We start from the raw sequence: 16,716 nt of genomic DNA on the forward strand, positions 1-16,716 counted from the left end.
GAGGTACAAAGTGGTCAGCGGTTATACAGAGGCTTTTCAGTGGTGAGGAGCATGAAGGAGGTTGGTAACTGAGATGGCCTTTGCAAGATGGAGAGAAATTGGAAAGGTAGAGTTGGGGAGGAGAGAGTGAACATTCCAGAGGCAAACAATAGCATAAAAAACCAAAACATTTTTCCTGGGTAAATTCCCACTTCCATAGGCACATAGAGAGCACTGATTAATATTGGGAATAGGAATGTTTTAGGTTTCATGACCAAAAAAATCATTCAAAAAACCCTTTGCCTCTTGAAAAATGAAAATTTTCTGGGCTAATAAAAACGTAAGATGCCAACCCCTAATGATAGGAAGCAATATGGTGCAGTGGAAGGGGTGTTAGATTTAGAGGCAAGGGACCTGAATGTGAAACTGAACCTGGTCACCTCCTGCAGATGTGACTTTGAGCAAACCCTGACTCAGTTTCCTCATCTGTAGAATGAGCAGGTTGGATTAGATGATCTTCAAGGCTCCTTCTAACTCCAAAATCTAGGAGCCTGTGTATTTTTTCTTTAATAAATGAACAAAAACATTCACTTCTTTCTGCCTTGCTTTATTGGCTTTTATACCTCTTTAAAAGTGTAGGTTGAAATAGAAATGTAAACAGGAGGATTCAGATATTGCATTCCTGGCTGCAGCTCTTCAGCAAACCAATAAGCACCACGGATAGAAGACAAAGAAGACGTTGGCGCCAAGGCTTACATTTCTTGAAGTTCCACTATCTTGCGATTCAACTTGTTTAGGTCTTTCTGAAATTTATATTTCTCTAACTGGATCTTTGTCGTCTGTATTTGCTGGATGGATTCAAGAGACCCACGAATCGACTGAAATCCTGGTGTGAGAACAGGTATATTTAATTTAAACCATGCCTTGGAACAGTTTTCCTTTTCCCTTTCAAACAAAGTCTTCTAGTCAGCCATCCTGCTGATTTCATTCAAAGAATGTTCAATTCCGTTAAGGCCTATCTAAAAAGGTCTGGTAATCCGTCTTCTATTTCAAGGAGATGTTTTAAATCAACAGCGCTCCAACTTGTGTCTAACTAGAGTGTGGAAATTTAATTCAATTCTGTTCACCCAAATATTACTAAATGAAACAGCTGAGTATTTTAATAAGTCTGTTGTAAACACTACTTTTCCATCTGCCAATATTTGCTGGCCAACAAGAACAGGCAATTAGAACAAATGAGATTCAGCTAAGGGGTCAACGCAGTGGAAAGAGTGCTGGATATGGAGTCAGGGTAGGCTGGGTTAAAATTCTGGCTCTGCCTCTTACTATCTCAGACAACACGACACTCTCTGGGCCTCACTTTCCTTAGCAGTAAAATGAGGGGGCTAGACTACATGGCTTTTGTTATCCCATTCAGTTCAAAATCTAGAGTCTTATGAATTTTCTCTTGATTCTAGTACAAATTTGAAGATCTTAAATAAGAGATTTAAAGACTTCTCTCTAAGTAACCATTAGGAGAGAACCTGACATAGACCAAGTAAGACAACAGTAGGGAGCAGGCAGGGTTGGATTCTCTCTTTTTAGTATGCCACCTACAAAGAGAGGCAGAAAAACCAGACAGGTTGTTAAGTTTTACCCATGACTGCACTCTGGTGGGTAGAAAAATTCACTGCATTCAAGGGAAAGCCTAGGGGTTAAAGCAGATGAAAGAGGTGGCATAAAAGACATGTAATTTAAAGCCAGGGCGCTATTCCTGACCTAAAATTAACTACTTTGCTTGGCTTTGGGGGCAGGTGTTCCGGCAATAGTCTTTGGGCCAGAAACACCTAAAGGAAACAATTTTGACAGCAAGACTTTTCCTACCCCAGAAAAAGTGATGCCCATACCTGAGAGCATAAGCGATCTTTACCTAAGTGTATTTGTTACAAGGGTTTCCTTTTTTTTCCCTCCCAGCAGTGGTGGAGGGAGAGAAAATAAAAACTCATCAGTGAAATTTAATTTAAAGAAGATAGCCGGTGATAGAATTTAAACACGAATGAGTAAGTGGGAGGACAGGAAATGGGCTGTGAGGTTATTATTCTTTGATCTCTTAAAGGATTTAGACCAGTTGATAGAGATACTCTCCAAATCACAAGTTAGAGACAGATGGCTGCTGCTCAGCACTGATCTAACGCCCTTCCTTTGCTAAAGTTAGGCTTTCAAATTAATCCTCTTTGATGTTTTCCCAGCTTGACTCTGATACCATTAACCTTTTAGGCAGAAAAATCTGTCATCCCACTGGACTTCCTAGAGTTCACTTCTTTCCTCCCTCTCTCCACCCCTCTGTCCCCCCAAAATAAAAAGGTTTGGCTGGTAGTCTCATACCACAAGCCGACTTGTTACCTGCGGTTTAATAGGAATGAGATTAAACATCTCATTTTCCTGATGCACAAACGAAGCAAAGTTTGAAACTCTCTAAGGTCCCTTCCAGATTTAAAATTCTATGACCTTGGAGAATTTAGACCAACATTCCAGAGTACAGCCTTAATAATGTGACCAGCTGTGAATGGAGGAGGTTAATTCAGAAGCCTCATACACAGTGGCATGACAGGGTCACAGACTCATCGATTCTGAGCTTAGAGGCCTTATCCTTTTTGAAAGTATAAGGAATGAGGAAATCATTTTTCAGAAGGCAGTTAGCAGAAAATAGAGAGCATTTCTGTGATTGAAGTAGGCAAACCCAGGGATCCTGAGAGGGCCTCCAGGGGTGGGGAACTTGTGGTCTTGAGGCCACATGTGGCCTTAAGTGACAGGCCTTTGACTGAATCCAAACTTCACAGAATAAATCTCCTTAATAAATGGATTTGTTCTGTAAAACTTGGACTCAGTCAAGAGGTTGCACTCAAGGACCTAAAGGTCAGGTGTGGCCTCGAGGCTGCAAGTTCCTCATCCCTGGCTAGGTTCTAGGGCCACCCTAATGTCCTTTAAAAAATTGATATTTTGTGTTTCATTGTTTAAATTTGGATTTTTAAGTTTAGTTGCTAATTTAAAAAAAAGTTTAATGTTTTGGGAGTTTTTTTGTTTGATCTGTAAAAATAATGGCCTTAACAAAGTCAGTAATCGATAACCATACAGAAAACACCTTGAGCATCCCCCTTAAGGAACTGTGTTTCCCAAGTCTAGGTAGAGAGGGATTTTTCATTAATGCATAAGTAACGCTCACCTGATTGGTATTCATTCTGGATTCTGTTTAGCTCTTCCCAGATCTGCCTTTCCACTCGATTCATCTTTTTGTACAACTTGTTTTCTGCAGACTTCACTTTGTTCAGTTCTATTTCAAATCTCTGTGGGTTCAGTAATTGTTCCGTTTTCACTATTAGATCATGCACTTTTCCTTCCAATTTGGTTTTTGTTTCTTCCTGTTAGAAGACACAGTAAAAACAAACAAGCCAAAAAATAAAACCTCCTGTGAGAAACTGTATTTGAGTACAGACACTGCGGAAAATTTGGTCACCGTAGTCAGTTTTTTCCTGTAAGCATTAATTCCAACCAAATTATGATCATTAACAGTAATCATCACTAGGCATTTATATAACATGTTAAGATTTGCAAAGCACTTTACAAATATTATCTCATTTGAGTCTCACAACCACCCTGGAAGCCAAGTAGTATAGGGATAATGTGCGTGTGTGTGTACGTGTGTGTACGTGTGCGTGCGTGTGTGTGTGTGTTTACTATCTTCACTGAAAAAGAAGAGTGAAGGTACAATTGCTCTTTCCAGGAGCACCTGGGTTTTAGAGGCTGAATGAACCAGACTTTTTCTTAAAGTGGCTGCTAAGGCAATAGTGTGTGTCCATCCTTCGTTGCTGAAGAAGACCATGCCATCAGAGAAATAACGACATGTTGACTTTATTTTGAGTGAGGGAGGGCTGTGCAGGTCACCAGCCTCACTTCTCCTCCAGAGCCATCTGAATGCAGTGACCAAATATTCATCAGGATGACTGGAGATGACCCAGGATGAGGCAATTGGGATTAAGTGACTTGCCCAAGGTCACACAGCTAGTGAGTGTCACGTGTCTAAGGCAATGAAGACTTGTGTAAAGCACTTCTGCTATTGTCTTCTGGGTCTGTAGGGGGAGTTAAATCACAGGCAGGTAATTAGAGTCCCAGCTGTTTCTGCACCTAGCTACAAAGGACGTCCAGAGTCTGTTCAGATATTTCAAAGTTCATCCTGATGGGAGGAGAAAACAGTCAGTCTCCTCATCCTCTGTAGTTTGTTGGAAGGAAACAAGCTGCATCGTGTTCAGAAATAACAATGATGATAAGGGAAAGCATTAACAGAAATAATAATAATAGCTTGCATTTATATATCACTTACTATGTACTAAGCATTTACACTTATCATCTCATTTAATCCTCACAACCACCCTGGGAAGTAGGTGCTATTACTGTCACAATTTGAATAAACAGAGGCAAACAGAGGTTAAGCTGGTTACAAAACTAATAACGTCTGAGGCTCAATTTGAACTCAGATCTCTCCTGACTCCAGACCTGGTGCACTATCCGCTGCACTACTCAGCTGCCCAATAAAGAACAATTGCAAGACTTCGGTTCAAATTTTGGTTTGGCTTGTTGCTACCTGGGTGACCCTGAGGAAGTCACTTCAACTTTTGGCCTCGGTTTCTCATTTGTAAAATGAGAACAAAGATGACCTATAAGGGTTCTTTCCAACTCAAAATCATGTCACCCAAATAAGACTTGAGGTTCTTGATAATTAGAATAGCATGTGTTTTGTAGCAATAATAAAAGAAGTTTGAGACTATTCGGTGAGTCCTGAATTCTCTTAGTCCTTAAGATTTGGGCAATATGGTCTAAGTATTACCAACCTCGTCATTGCCCAGTAATACCACAGAATCTCTATGTTAGGAAGATATTATTTAAAAAAAAATAAAATGGCTTCAATTAGGTGCAGTTTGATACAGTGTTTTAAAATTGAGGTTATAACTATAATTAATACTGAGATAAGTGATCCTGTAGGCTCTTTGCGAGCTCTGTTCAATTAAGTTTTTCATTGTCACAGCGATTTAAAAATTTCAGTACTACAGAAAAACTGGAGACAAGGTAGATGCTCTGTGATTGCAGAACAGCTGAGTCTATGTATTGTACTGTAAGAAATGATGAATTAGTACATTGAGAAAATGACTCCAATAGCGTAGTGTAACATAACATAAAGCAGATGGACTCAGATTCATTCTGATGACTGATCTTGGCCCTGAGGAACAGATGATGCAACGTTTCCTCCCTCTTAGTAGAAAGGGAAGGGCTAGAGGTATGGAGCGTTGCATATGATGTTAGTCACGGCCATTTTGTTGGTAGGTTTTGCCTGTGTGTTTGTGTTCTTACAAGAGAGGGGCTTGTGAGAAGAAGAGGAACAATTGTGGTGTAAAAATCAAAAGGTATTCAAACTTAACAGGAGCAAATAAAAATTCAGTGTTGAACATCAAACACAGGGCAAAGGTTTGTGCCAGTCCAGCTCAGTATTATTTTCCTCTGTGATATCAAAAGTCCTGTTCTAGTTTCTTAACTTATATCACTCAGTCATTGAGGTCTCTCAAAATTAAAGTGACTGCCTAGGGAAAGAACAGAGGGCTTGTTTTTTTTAATCTAAAGGAATATCAAAATAAATCTTTTCCAAAATCCTTTTTTATTTAGATGAGTTTACCTTTAACCTTTCTAGTTTATCAAAGCTCACATTTTGGGACCCGGGAGCTAATTCGAATAATGCTTTGATCGGTACCAATACCAACAGGAGAATTTCTCAAAACCAGAAAAGCTTCAGATGCAACAAAATGATTTACAGTTGAGGACTGGACTGTATCCCACTAAAACTAATTTCAGGAGACAATGGAGAGTTTCCTTTTTGGAGGGAGAGAAGGGGAGAGTTGTGGAAATAGAGGATAATTAGCCCTTTTCCCAGGAGCAATAATTAGCTTGGTATCCTGAAGGAAAAGGAGGTTATCAGAGATGCATATTCCCTTAGACTAACATTTAAGATCAGTGAAATATACTCCGAAATACTTTTTCTACGATCGGTTGGTGGACTTTGGAGCACGGATGTCTAAGTGTCTCTAATCTCCATGAGATTCTAGTTTTTTCTGGTCTAACCTCTGGCTTCTTTGAGGGAGGAGAACTGCAGCATGTAGATTACAGACTATTTACAGGACATAAAAGTGAGTTCTCCTCTGGGGAAAAAAGGCAAGACCTGAATAGAAAAGAGAACTGTTATGTCTAGCTAAAGTTTACAGGATTGACAAATCTGAAGGGCAAGACAAGAGATCAGAAATATCCAAGATGGGGGTCAGATAAGCATGAAGAAATTCTGGCAAAGTCTTAACTAAGAAGTGAGAGCTTATAGTTGGTCTTAAAAATTTTGATATGTCTGAGACAGAATTCTTTTGGGTATCATTGTGGGCTCAGTCTTTTTAAATTGGCAAAACTTTTATTAAATGCTTATTATGCACAAGTCAATGTACTAGACACTGGAGATGCAAAGACAAAAATGCAAAAATCCCTGCCCTCAAGGAGCTCACATGGGGTGGGGACAGCAGATAACCAGAAAAAGACTCAAGTAGAAGGCAGTGTTTGAGCTTTTTTCTAATTTCCCAGGCCCTCTCCAGTCATCCTGATCTATATCTGGCTACAGAGGTGAGGCTGGTGACTTTGCACAGCCCTCCTCACTTAAATCCAATTCACTTGTAAGTTATGGCATCACCTTCCTGATGTCATGGTCCTCTTGGAGAACTAAAGACGAACCATAACTTTCCCCACACTCCAGTCTAGTTTTCCTCTCCCAGCCTCTTCCATTTAGTTACTGCCTCTCCCCTCCAAACACAGTGTGCAGTGGGCTAACAGCCAGCAGACACTTACATTTTTGTCCATTTTTTGTCCATTCATTCCAATGGGAGCTGGAATTTTTGTAGTTCCTTACTATATTTCTGTAGTTCCTTACTAAAATAAGTAGTTTTCTTTCTTTGAAAAGTGAATGTTGTCTAGGAAAGAATCCATATTTCTGGCCTGGCCAACGAGGGCACTGTTTTCAGGGGCAGAGGGCTGTCAGGGGCCATGGCACATGGAGCTTGGGGCATTTGTTTCTGGTATAAGACGGATAGGTCTTGCTCCCCAGTTCATGACATGAGATGGTCATCTTTGATTGTTTCCTGTTCATTTAATGAGTGGTGAAGAAAAGCCTTTTGACTGGTTGCTTGGCTAACTGGTCAAACTGAGCTCTCTCTTTCCTGGTAGAAGTCAGGTGGGTCATTGACCACAAGGTGACTAGTGATCATGCAACATTTTTTATTTTTCCTTTTTCTGTCATCATTGCTAATGAATTATTTTTAGCCTCTTTGTGACCCCATTTAGGGTCTGGAATAGTCATTTCTTTCTCCAGCTCATTTTACAGGTAAGGAAACTGAGACAAACAAAGTTAAGTGACTTGCCCAGGGTCACACAGTTAGTAAGTGTCTGAGGCCAGATTGGAACTCAGGAAGATAATGCATTTTCTTGTCTGCAGGCACTGCACCACCCACCTGTCCTACTTGGCATATAGTAGTCTCTTAATACATATTTATTGAATGATTGATTGATCTTAAGTGAATGAGTGGGCTATGAGTATAAAAGAGCCACTGGAGCCTGGAGCTCAGATCAGTTGGCCAGCAACTGATCTTGGTAAAGAATGAAACCATGAGTAGCAACTGGGGAAACTAGCCTATTGTTATGGTTCAGTCATTTTCAATCGTGTCTGACTCTTTGTGACCCCATTTGGGGTTTTCTTGGAAAAGATATTGGAGTGGTTTGGCATTTCCTTCTCCAGCTCATTTTACAGATGAGGAAACTGAGGTAAACAGGGTTAAGCAACTTGCTCAGGATCAAGGAACTTGCCCAGGGTTACACAGCTAGTAAGTGTCTGAGGCCAGATTGGAATTCAGGAAGATAACGATTCTTCCTGATTCTAAGCCCGTTGTGCCCCCCAGCTTGCCTATGTTGGATCACCCCAGTCGCTTGAGGAGAGTAGGCTCCAGCTGAAAGTGACCATCCCCAGTATCTGTCCCACCAAGTTACCTTTCTGGTATTGCACAGCTGCTGGATGACTCACTTTGCTGCATGATGTAATATCCTGGCTCCCCAGTTGATCTGCTGTTACACTGGATCTCTGGTGAGATCCCTTACTAGGCTTGGCTACAGGCAATCTTTCACACGGACTCCAGTCCCTGGACCTTTGGTGGATCTTCCAACTTTTTGAAGCTCACTAGGTCATAGCCTCTTGGCTCTGCCCTCTCTAGCACTGTTTCATCTATGAACAGAAAGGACTCTCCCAACTGATAAACTTACAATATATCTTCCTTTGATGTACACAAGGAAAGCAAGAGCTTAATTTGGCCAGCCAGTGCCTTTTGTAGGTACACTCAGTTCTGGCTCAGCAGCTAATCAAAAAACTTTTGTCACTCAATAAATGAACAGGAAGCAGTCATAGAATACCTGTACCTGCTCTGAATTAGGGAGGAGGGCCTGTCAATGAAACAGTCTTACGCAGTTCCAGAATTAGGTTCACCAAACACTTCAACATGGATTGGCAAGAGGCACAGTCCCCAGCTGCCTTCGGGGAGGTCCCTAGGCCAGTCCCCCAGTATATGAGATAAATAGTTTCATGATTCCATTAAAGAACAGAAGAGCTTGCCACTTTCCCAACAACTCCATAGTATGCTTTTGGGTTTTTTTGAATTTTGTTCTGTGACTTGTCTCATGCACAACTGCTTACCATTTTCTCCTTCATGGTATTGAGAAATTGGTTTATATGCAAGAGCTGTTCTTTCTCAGATTTCATAAGCTGATTTTCTGTCCACTTTTGTTGGTTCTGAACTTGTTCACGGAGCTCATTTTGAAGTGCATTTAATCTAAGGATAAGAAGGATATTGATTTTTTTTTTTGGTTAATGACATTGAAAAACAGGAAGCTCACAGAACTGAAGTTTTACTCTGTTGAAAAAGCCTGTTGCCATTTCAGCTTGGAGAACCTGCTAAAGGGTGGTCTTTAAATGACCATGATTGAGAAGACATTTTACTTACTCCAGTGGGGAGTTACAAAGGAAGGAGTGAACTTGTTCCTGTTTTCAAGTTGCTTATAGTTTAGTGGTTAGACAATTTTCTCCCCTCAAGCTGTTCCCTCACATTGACTCTAGTACATATAACTCAACAAATGTTAATAATAGCTGATTATTATAGAAGTAAAGAGCAAGAAGTACATTATAACAGACAGAAATAATTAAAGATTGCTGATGCTTATATTGGACTTAAAGGTTTGCAAACAGCCTTACATACATTGTCTCATTTCATCCTCACAGCAACCTGAGAAGGTATGTAGTATTATCCTTATTTTACACATAAGAAAGTCGAGACAGATTGAGTGTCAACATAATACCAGAAATTGATAAAAAAAAAGTTATCAATAGTTGTGAAGGGTAAAAGTATGGTAAAGAATATTTTAAAGTAACTGGGATAACTAGAATCCTATAAGGTTAATTTGGAAAGGTAAGTGGAAAAGATGAGAGGCCTGGGTGAAATTTTGAAGAGATAGAAGTGATATAACTTAGTAAGGAGAACCAGGATATCACACTAAAGTGGGAAAATGGTACACAGAATGGTTCAGAGGAGAGAAAGAGAAGGATACTGAATCATCTGTGGGGGTTGCCAAGTACAGCTTCTTAGACTGATCTATCACCAACTAGCTAACAACAAATAATTTTTAAAATTCTATTTTAGGGTAGAAAAATACAATTTTTGTTTTGTTACTGAAAATATTCTTACTATATTTTACAAAGTGCTAGGGTGGCTCTCAAAAGACTATGCCAAAGCAATTGTATAAAAGCTAAATTATAGGAAGTACAAAGGTCAAATTGTGAGCTTCAACTTTACAGAAATTGTTGTCTTGAATTGTTTAGGACATTCCCAGAATGCTTAGAAAATGCATTTTCACTTTTATTAATATTATTTATAATAGCTACTGTTTTTAAGTGTTTTAAGATTTGCAGAGTGATTTACTTATGTTATTTCATTTGATTATCACACACTTTACAGATAGGGAAACTGAGGTCCAGAGACAATTAAATGCCATGTCCATGCCCACAGACTCCTGCATCTCTTGACTCCAAGTGCAGCACTCCTTCCATCATGTATTTGGGGAGGAAGCCTGACTGTAGAGGCAGGGGACCCGGGTTCAAATGATGCCTCCAACACTAATTTGACCTTAGGCAAATGTATTAACTTCCTCAGGTCCCAGTTTCCTCATCTATAAAATTACTTCTCTGAGCATCAATTTCCACATCTGGAAAATGAGGAGGGTCAGGTTAATTGTCCTCTGAGGTCCCTTCCAGATCTAGGACTACGATTTATGAGTTAGGTGATTTCTGGGGTTACTAACCATAGCTAACCCATTTAGTTAGTTCTCACACTCTGATTCTACTTGGGAGCATTGAACAAATTATTTTCTGGAAAAAACAAAAATCACTTGTCAATTACTGAGATTCTGGAGTAAAAATGGAGCAATAAAAAAAGTTATCATTTTTATTTTTAACTGTAAAGTTTTGCCTAGGGCTGAAGACATTTTCTCTACAGCAAACAGAAGTCAGATAATATCAGATCATGTTGTACTATAAGAGCACAAATAGTCCATGGGAACCTTTGGGATGGATTCTCTAAATTTGTGCATCTTGAGTTACTCTTGAGCCACTTCGATTCTGTTTCTCACAGAGCACACCCCTTTCTCTGATGAGGGCATGCCATGCTGGGAAGTCTTGTGCTAGTATCTCCTGTCTCATGCAATCAATTCCAAAATTCTTCAGAGAGACCTTGAGAGTATTCCTGTATTACTTCTTTTGAACTCCACGTGAACACTGGCTTTGTTTGAGTTCTCTGTAAAATAGTACATTTGGCATTCAAACAATGTGGCCAGCCCACGGGAGTTGTGCTGTCCACAATAGAGTTCGAATGCTTGGCAGTTTAGTTCAAGTAAGGACTTCAATGTCTGGTCATTTATCCTGCCAGGTCATCTTCAGAATCTTCTTAAGACAATTCAGATGAAAGCGATTCAGTTTCCTGGCATGGCGCTGATATATTGTCCAGGTTTCACAGGCATTTAACAACGAGGTCAGCACAATAGCTCTGTAGACCTTCAGATTGGTGGTCAGTCTAATATGCTGCCTGTAAAAATGTCCAGATTGCTCCTATGTCTTTACAAACACACACACACACACACACACACACACACACACACACACACACACACAACGCACTAGCTTCTCCTCCCTTTCATATCCGAACTCCCCAAAGGTGCTACTTACAACCATTGCATTCACTTTTTTCCTCACTTCCCATTCACTTTTCAATCCTTTGCAATTTGCTTTTGACCCCTTCTTGGTCTGAAATTGCTTTCTCCAAGGATAAGAATGTTTCTTCACTGCTAAATCTGATGGTCATTTCTCAGGCTTCATTCTTCTCAATCTCTTGGTTGATCTTCCCCTCTTTCTGCACACTCTCTTCTCTCTCCATTTCCTGGATGTGCACTTTCTTGGACCTCCTACTTGTCTAACCATTCCTCAATCTCTCTTGTAGATCAGCATATGCCTCCTGCCCCCCAAAAGAAGATCTCCATATCCTCTTGGTGATACCACCAATTCTCACGGGTTCAATTACCATCTTTATGTAGATGACTCCTAAATACAAATTGTTGTTTCTTTAGTCGTTTTTCAGTCATGTCCAACTCTTCATGACCCCTTTTGGGGTTTTCTTGACAAAGATACTTAAGTGGTTTGCCATTTCCTTCTCCAGCTCATTTTACAGATGAGGAAAATGAGGCAGATAGGTTAAGTGACTTGCCTGGGTTCACATAGCTGGTAGGTGACTGAGGGCAGATTTGAACTCAGATCTTCCTGACTCCAGGTCTGGCATTCCATCTACTGTGCTACCTACCTCCCCCCTAAATACAAATATCCAGCCCTAATATCTCAGCCTAAATATCAGTCCAACTGCCTGTTGGTTCTTTCACCTAGACATATCTCAGACTCTATCTGATTATCTTCTCTCATCTTCCCCTTAACTTACTTAACTATCCATGTCTACTGGAGGCCACGCCATCCTTATGGTTATCCAGGCTTACAGGGTCTCTTCTCCCTCTTCCCTTACAATATCCAATCTGTTTCCAAGTCTTCATTCCCTCCTCACTTTGGCCTCTTAGAATCCTTAACTTATTTCAAGAATCAGCTGAGGCTTCAGCCCAAAGCTTCTCTAGCTAGGTGGCATAGTGGATAGAGCCCTGAGGTTGGAGTCAGGAAGACCTGAGTTCAAATCCAGTCTCAGAGACTTACTAATTGTGTGACCTTGGGCAAGTCACTTAACCCTGGTTGCCTCAGTTTTTCCAACTGTAAAATAGGGGCAACGACAGCACAGGGTTGTTGTGAGGACAAAATGAGGTATTTGTAAATTACCTGGTACACCATCTATATAAACGCTTATTTCCTTCCCCTTCAAAATATCTTGCATTTTCTTAACTGTTTACATTTGGCATTCTCCAATAGAATATAAGGTCTTTGGGAGGGGTGGAGGGGCAGAGAAAGCAAATTATTGTTTTTGATATGCTTCAGTCCTTGTTTATTTGGTGTCTAACACAATGCCTTCCATATCTCAGGAACTAAATGCCTCCTGAATTGAATTAGACTGACCATGTGGCCCTGATCCTACCCAGTCCAGCATGTTTATGCAGGTGAAAGGCACTCTTGTATCAGAAATAAGTGTGACGTGAATGCTAAAAAGTATTTATGGAAGGTAGAGAGAGAGAAGTTTTAATTAACTTGCGTTGATAATAACGGTAGGCTTTCTATGTTGTTTGAATGCCTATATCTCATTCATTTTTAGGACTAGCTGATTTTTTTTCCCCTGCTGGCTGCTGGTCTTAAGTCATTGTGCAGCACTTGTAGGGAGGGATGGGTGGGGGAGAAAGGGAGGGAAGCTGAAGTGCCTGGAACAATACATGGTGCTGGTTATGCTATGGGACTCCACTGGCAGAATGGGAGATGGTAACTACCATTTTATGTTTTTGATCATCTAGAAAAGCGAAGCAGTGAGGCCACTCAGAGTTAATCTGCCTTTATCAATAGCAGGTCAGAGATCCATATTTACAGCAGCCCTTTTTATAGTAACAAAGAACTGGAAACCATTTTAAAAGGCTTCAGAATTTTGGTTAGAGCAGTATACAATAATGACTTCAAAAGACTATAATGAAATCTATCTTCCTACCTTGACAGAGAGGTAATGGGGTAGAGATGCACAATGAAATATGCATTTTTAGATGCAGCCGATGTGTTGCTTTGTTTCTACTGGAATATACATATTTATTAGCAATAATAAATTTTCTGCTTTTTCTACTGGGGGTGTGGGTAGTAGGTAAATGAGTAGATGATGGCTGAAAGAATGAGCATCAATAAAATATATTAAAAGATACAGGAGAAAAAGGTGCAGAAAAAGTCATAAATGAAGTTGTTTAGTAACTATCTTGTTAAATTTCATTTATGTAGACAAACTAAGAGTTTATAGTTTCTTATACTATCTTTGTTAGATTATTTATGAATATTGAAATATTTGTTAAATTCCCAATAAATATTTAATTATATAAAAAAAAGAACAGATCAGGTTGGACCAACTTTCATTTCTTCTTTTTTAGATATGGCAAGTTAACGAGACTGACAGACATAACACCTAGATTCCATCTAAACATTATACAATGCATCTCATGTTTGCAAATAAGATGAAGAGATGGAGGTTAGAGGTAATAAATGGATTCAGGACTACGTGAAGGACTGGATCTCTGAAGTACAATTAATTTTGTTCAATGTCAACTTGCAATAACATGGTAGAGTTAATTGAGGAGCTGTTCTCAGTGGCATGCTCTTCCGTATTTTAATTAATGAGGAAGATGTGGAAGGCCTACTTGCCAGACACAAAGCTGAATGGAGTACGTTGTAGACAAGGTTAAGATCCAAAAAAGATTTCAATAGGAGAGAACTTTGGGCCAGATCTAATAAGATGAAATTTGACAGGGGAAAATACAAAGTCATAGCTTCATAGAGGATCATCCATCTAGAACAGGAAGGAACCTCCAACACCATCCAGTTCTCAATTTACTGAGGCTCAAGGAAGAGACTTGTGCCATGGTCACAAAGGTAGCCAGCATCTGAGGTGAAATTTGAAGCTAGGATTGTGTTTTATTTAAAAAAATCAGTTTCATAAGTACAAGATTGAGGAGATGGGAAAAATATTAGTTTCTCTGAAAACAAAGGCCTTGAGGCTTTAGTGGATTCACAAGTTTGATGAATCAACAGAGAGATATGGAGCCAAAAACACTGTTTTGAATTTAGGCTGCATTAAGAGAGGCATAGAATCTAGAACCTGGGAAGGGATAGTCCTGCTATATTCTACCCTTGGGCTGAACACATATAGAGTATTATTTTGAATTCTGGGTATCACATTTTAGGAAAGTCATTGATAAGTTAGAGAGGGTCTAGGTTAGGAAACTTGCAGCCTCAAGGCCACATGTGGCCTTCTAGGTCCTCAAGTGAGGCCCTTTGACTGAATCCAAACTTGAATTAAACCTGATATTCAGGATAGTAACTTGGATAGAGAAGGATCTTAAGATGATATTATATGAAGATTGGTTGAAAGAAATGGGAAAATTTAAGTCAGAGAAAGTAGAGGAGGAGACAAGTAATAGTTATACCTTCAAGTGTTTGAATATCTGTGACTTGGAAGAGGGATTAGACCTGTTCTACCTGGCCCAGAGATGTACTAAGATTCTTCGGTTCTGTGAAGTACTGTGATAAGTTCAGGAGTCAACTTCTAGGACTACCTTAGTAAGTTGGGGTACATTCAGAAGAGGGCAAAACTCAATGGGGAGAGAATGGAAGAGCATGTCATTTGATTGAAAGAAATGGAAATATTATGTCTGAAGAAGAACAGACTTACAGGGCACACGACACCTATCTTTTAACCATTTAAAGGTCTGTCATTTGCAAGAGGGATTAGCCTTGTGCTGAGGAGCCTCAGAAGGCAAAAGTAGAAATAAAGAATGGATGTTACAGGAAGGCAGATTTAGACATGACGTTAGGAGAAAACACCCAAGCATTTCCCAAGAATTAGAATAACCTAAGGTAAAATGGGTTTCAGGAGTTAAGTTTTCCCATAATTGAAAATCTTCAAGCAGGCTGGATTATAGTATTTGGGAAATTTTGAAAGGGATGGTTCATATTTTGGTTAAGGTCTAATCTTAAAGTTCTTCTAAAGGATCAGAAAATGGGATCAGTTAGAGATTCATTTAAGAAAAAATAATGGTCCTAATACAGATTGTTGTAGGAAGAAGTGGTTGGAAGTATGGCATCCTGACACAAATGACAGATTTCATTTTTCGGTATTTTATCTGAAAGACTGTTTGGTGCTGTTGTAGCAGACCAAGGGATTTTTCTTTCCTTGGAAACCTGAAGAGTTTAAGCCTCTAAGGGTTATTTCCAAAGAGACAAGTTCCAAGATGACTATTCTTACAAAGCATCAATTTATCTCTGAACTGTCCTCAAAATGGTTGTACCATTATATTTAGTGTTTCTAATTAGGAACATATTAAAAAGGTGTTTTCAGCTCCACTCTCCTAGGAAATTCTCTCCTTGCTCCTCTCTAAGTCATATCCATCTTTCAAAAATTATACTCTCTGTGTACTCAGTTTTTCTCTGGAATAACCAAGCACCTAATTCCCTGCTCCATGAACATCTGTGCTCAGAACCTAAATGACAGTCTCCCACCTATAGATTTATTCACAATACCAAGAAATTGCCCTTGTTTGGGGTGAGTCAAATATGGTCAAGTCAACAAACATTTGTTAAATACCTGCTGTGTGCCAGGCATATAATAAGTGCTTGGGGATACAAAGAAGGACAGGAGACAGATTTTGCCCTCCAGGAACTCATTCTAATAAGGAAGATAAAATTGAAACAACTATGTACCAGCAAGATATATATACAGGATAAATGAAGTATTCAAGAGAGGGTGAGGAAAGAAATGATATGTATATGTATATTCAACTATCAAAGAATTCTGCCCAACTTGGGCAAAATTGTAAATGGCTTTCATGTTAGGATGATACTTATCTTTGGTTCCACTGTCTACCTGGGTATCTGGTAAATGTCAGTTTTAGTATTTTAAAAATATAAATTCATGTTCTGGAAGTCTTTGAAAAACTTGTTCAGCAACATTATCTCCAGAGCCTTTGCTCATTGAGTGAGTTGTTTTCTTGAGAAATCACTGCTAACTTAAGAGCCTCAGCAGGAAAAGGCTCCGTGGGGAGGGAAAGGCAGATGCTGCCCAGCCAAGTCCCCCTAAAGATGGATGCCTCTCATCCTGACCAAGGTTTTTGCTTTACAAGCATCCTGCTGGTAAAGTCAGTACATTACTTTACTACGTCTCTGACTAAGGTCATTTTGTAAGGACTGCAAACACAATTTAAGACAAGAAGTCCAATGGGAGGGTTTTAACTGATAAAGTCTATGTATGGGGGATTTTTTTTGTCAAGTCTTGTGGTTAGTGTCAAAGTGTCAACTCACTAGAGAATGTCCAGATGATGCGGTTTTAGAAATCCAATATAAAGCATAACGCCCATTGGAACATTAAA

General features: G+C 39.5%; 1 protein-coding gene across 3 annotated transcripts in view; it reads right to left on the minus strand.

Moving 5' to 3' along the window:
- Positions 1–570: 570 nt before the first annotated feature.
- Positions 571–16,716, minus strand: part of FAM81B (family with sequence similarity 81 member B) — an 81,906-nt gene continuing 65,760 nt past the window's right edge. For all 3 annotated transcript variants that reach the window (XM_072606103.1, XM_072606104.1, XM_072606105.1), the window contains exons 8-10: positions 8,774–8,909; positions 3,182–3,377; positions 571–865 (exon numbers count right to left, since the gene is read on the minus strand). In XM_072606103.1, coding sequence (XP_072462204.1) covers positions 732–865; positions 3,182–3,377; positions 8,774–8,909 — 466 coding nt within the window. In that variant the 3' untranslated portion in view covers positions 571–731. The remainder of the gene's footprint in view (positions 866–3,181; positions 3,378–8,773; positions 8,910–16,716) is intronic.

Source organism: Notamacropus eugenii, chromosome 4 (genome assembly GCF_028372415.1).
Source record: "Notamacropus eugenii isolate mMacEug1 chromosome 4, mMacEug1.pri_v2, whole genome shotgun sequence".
Classification (NCBI taxonomy): domain Eukaryota; kingdom Metazoa; phylum Chordata; class Mammalia; order Diprotodontia; family Macropodidae; genus Notamacropus; species Notamacropus eugenii.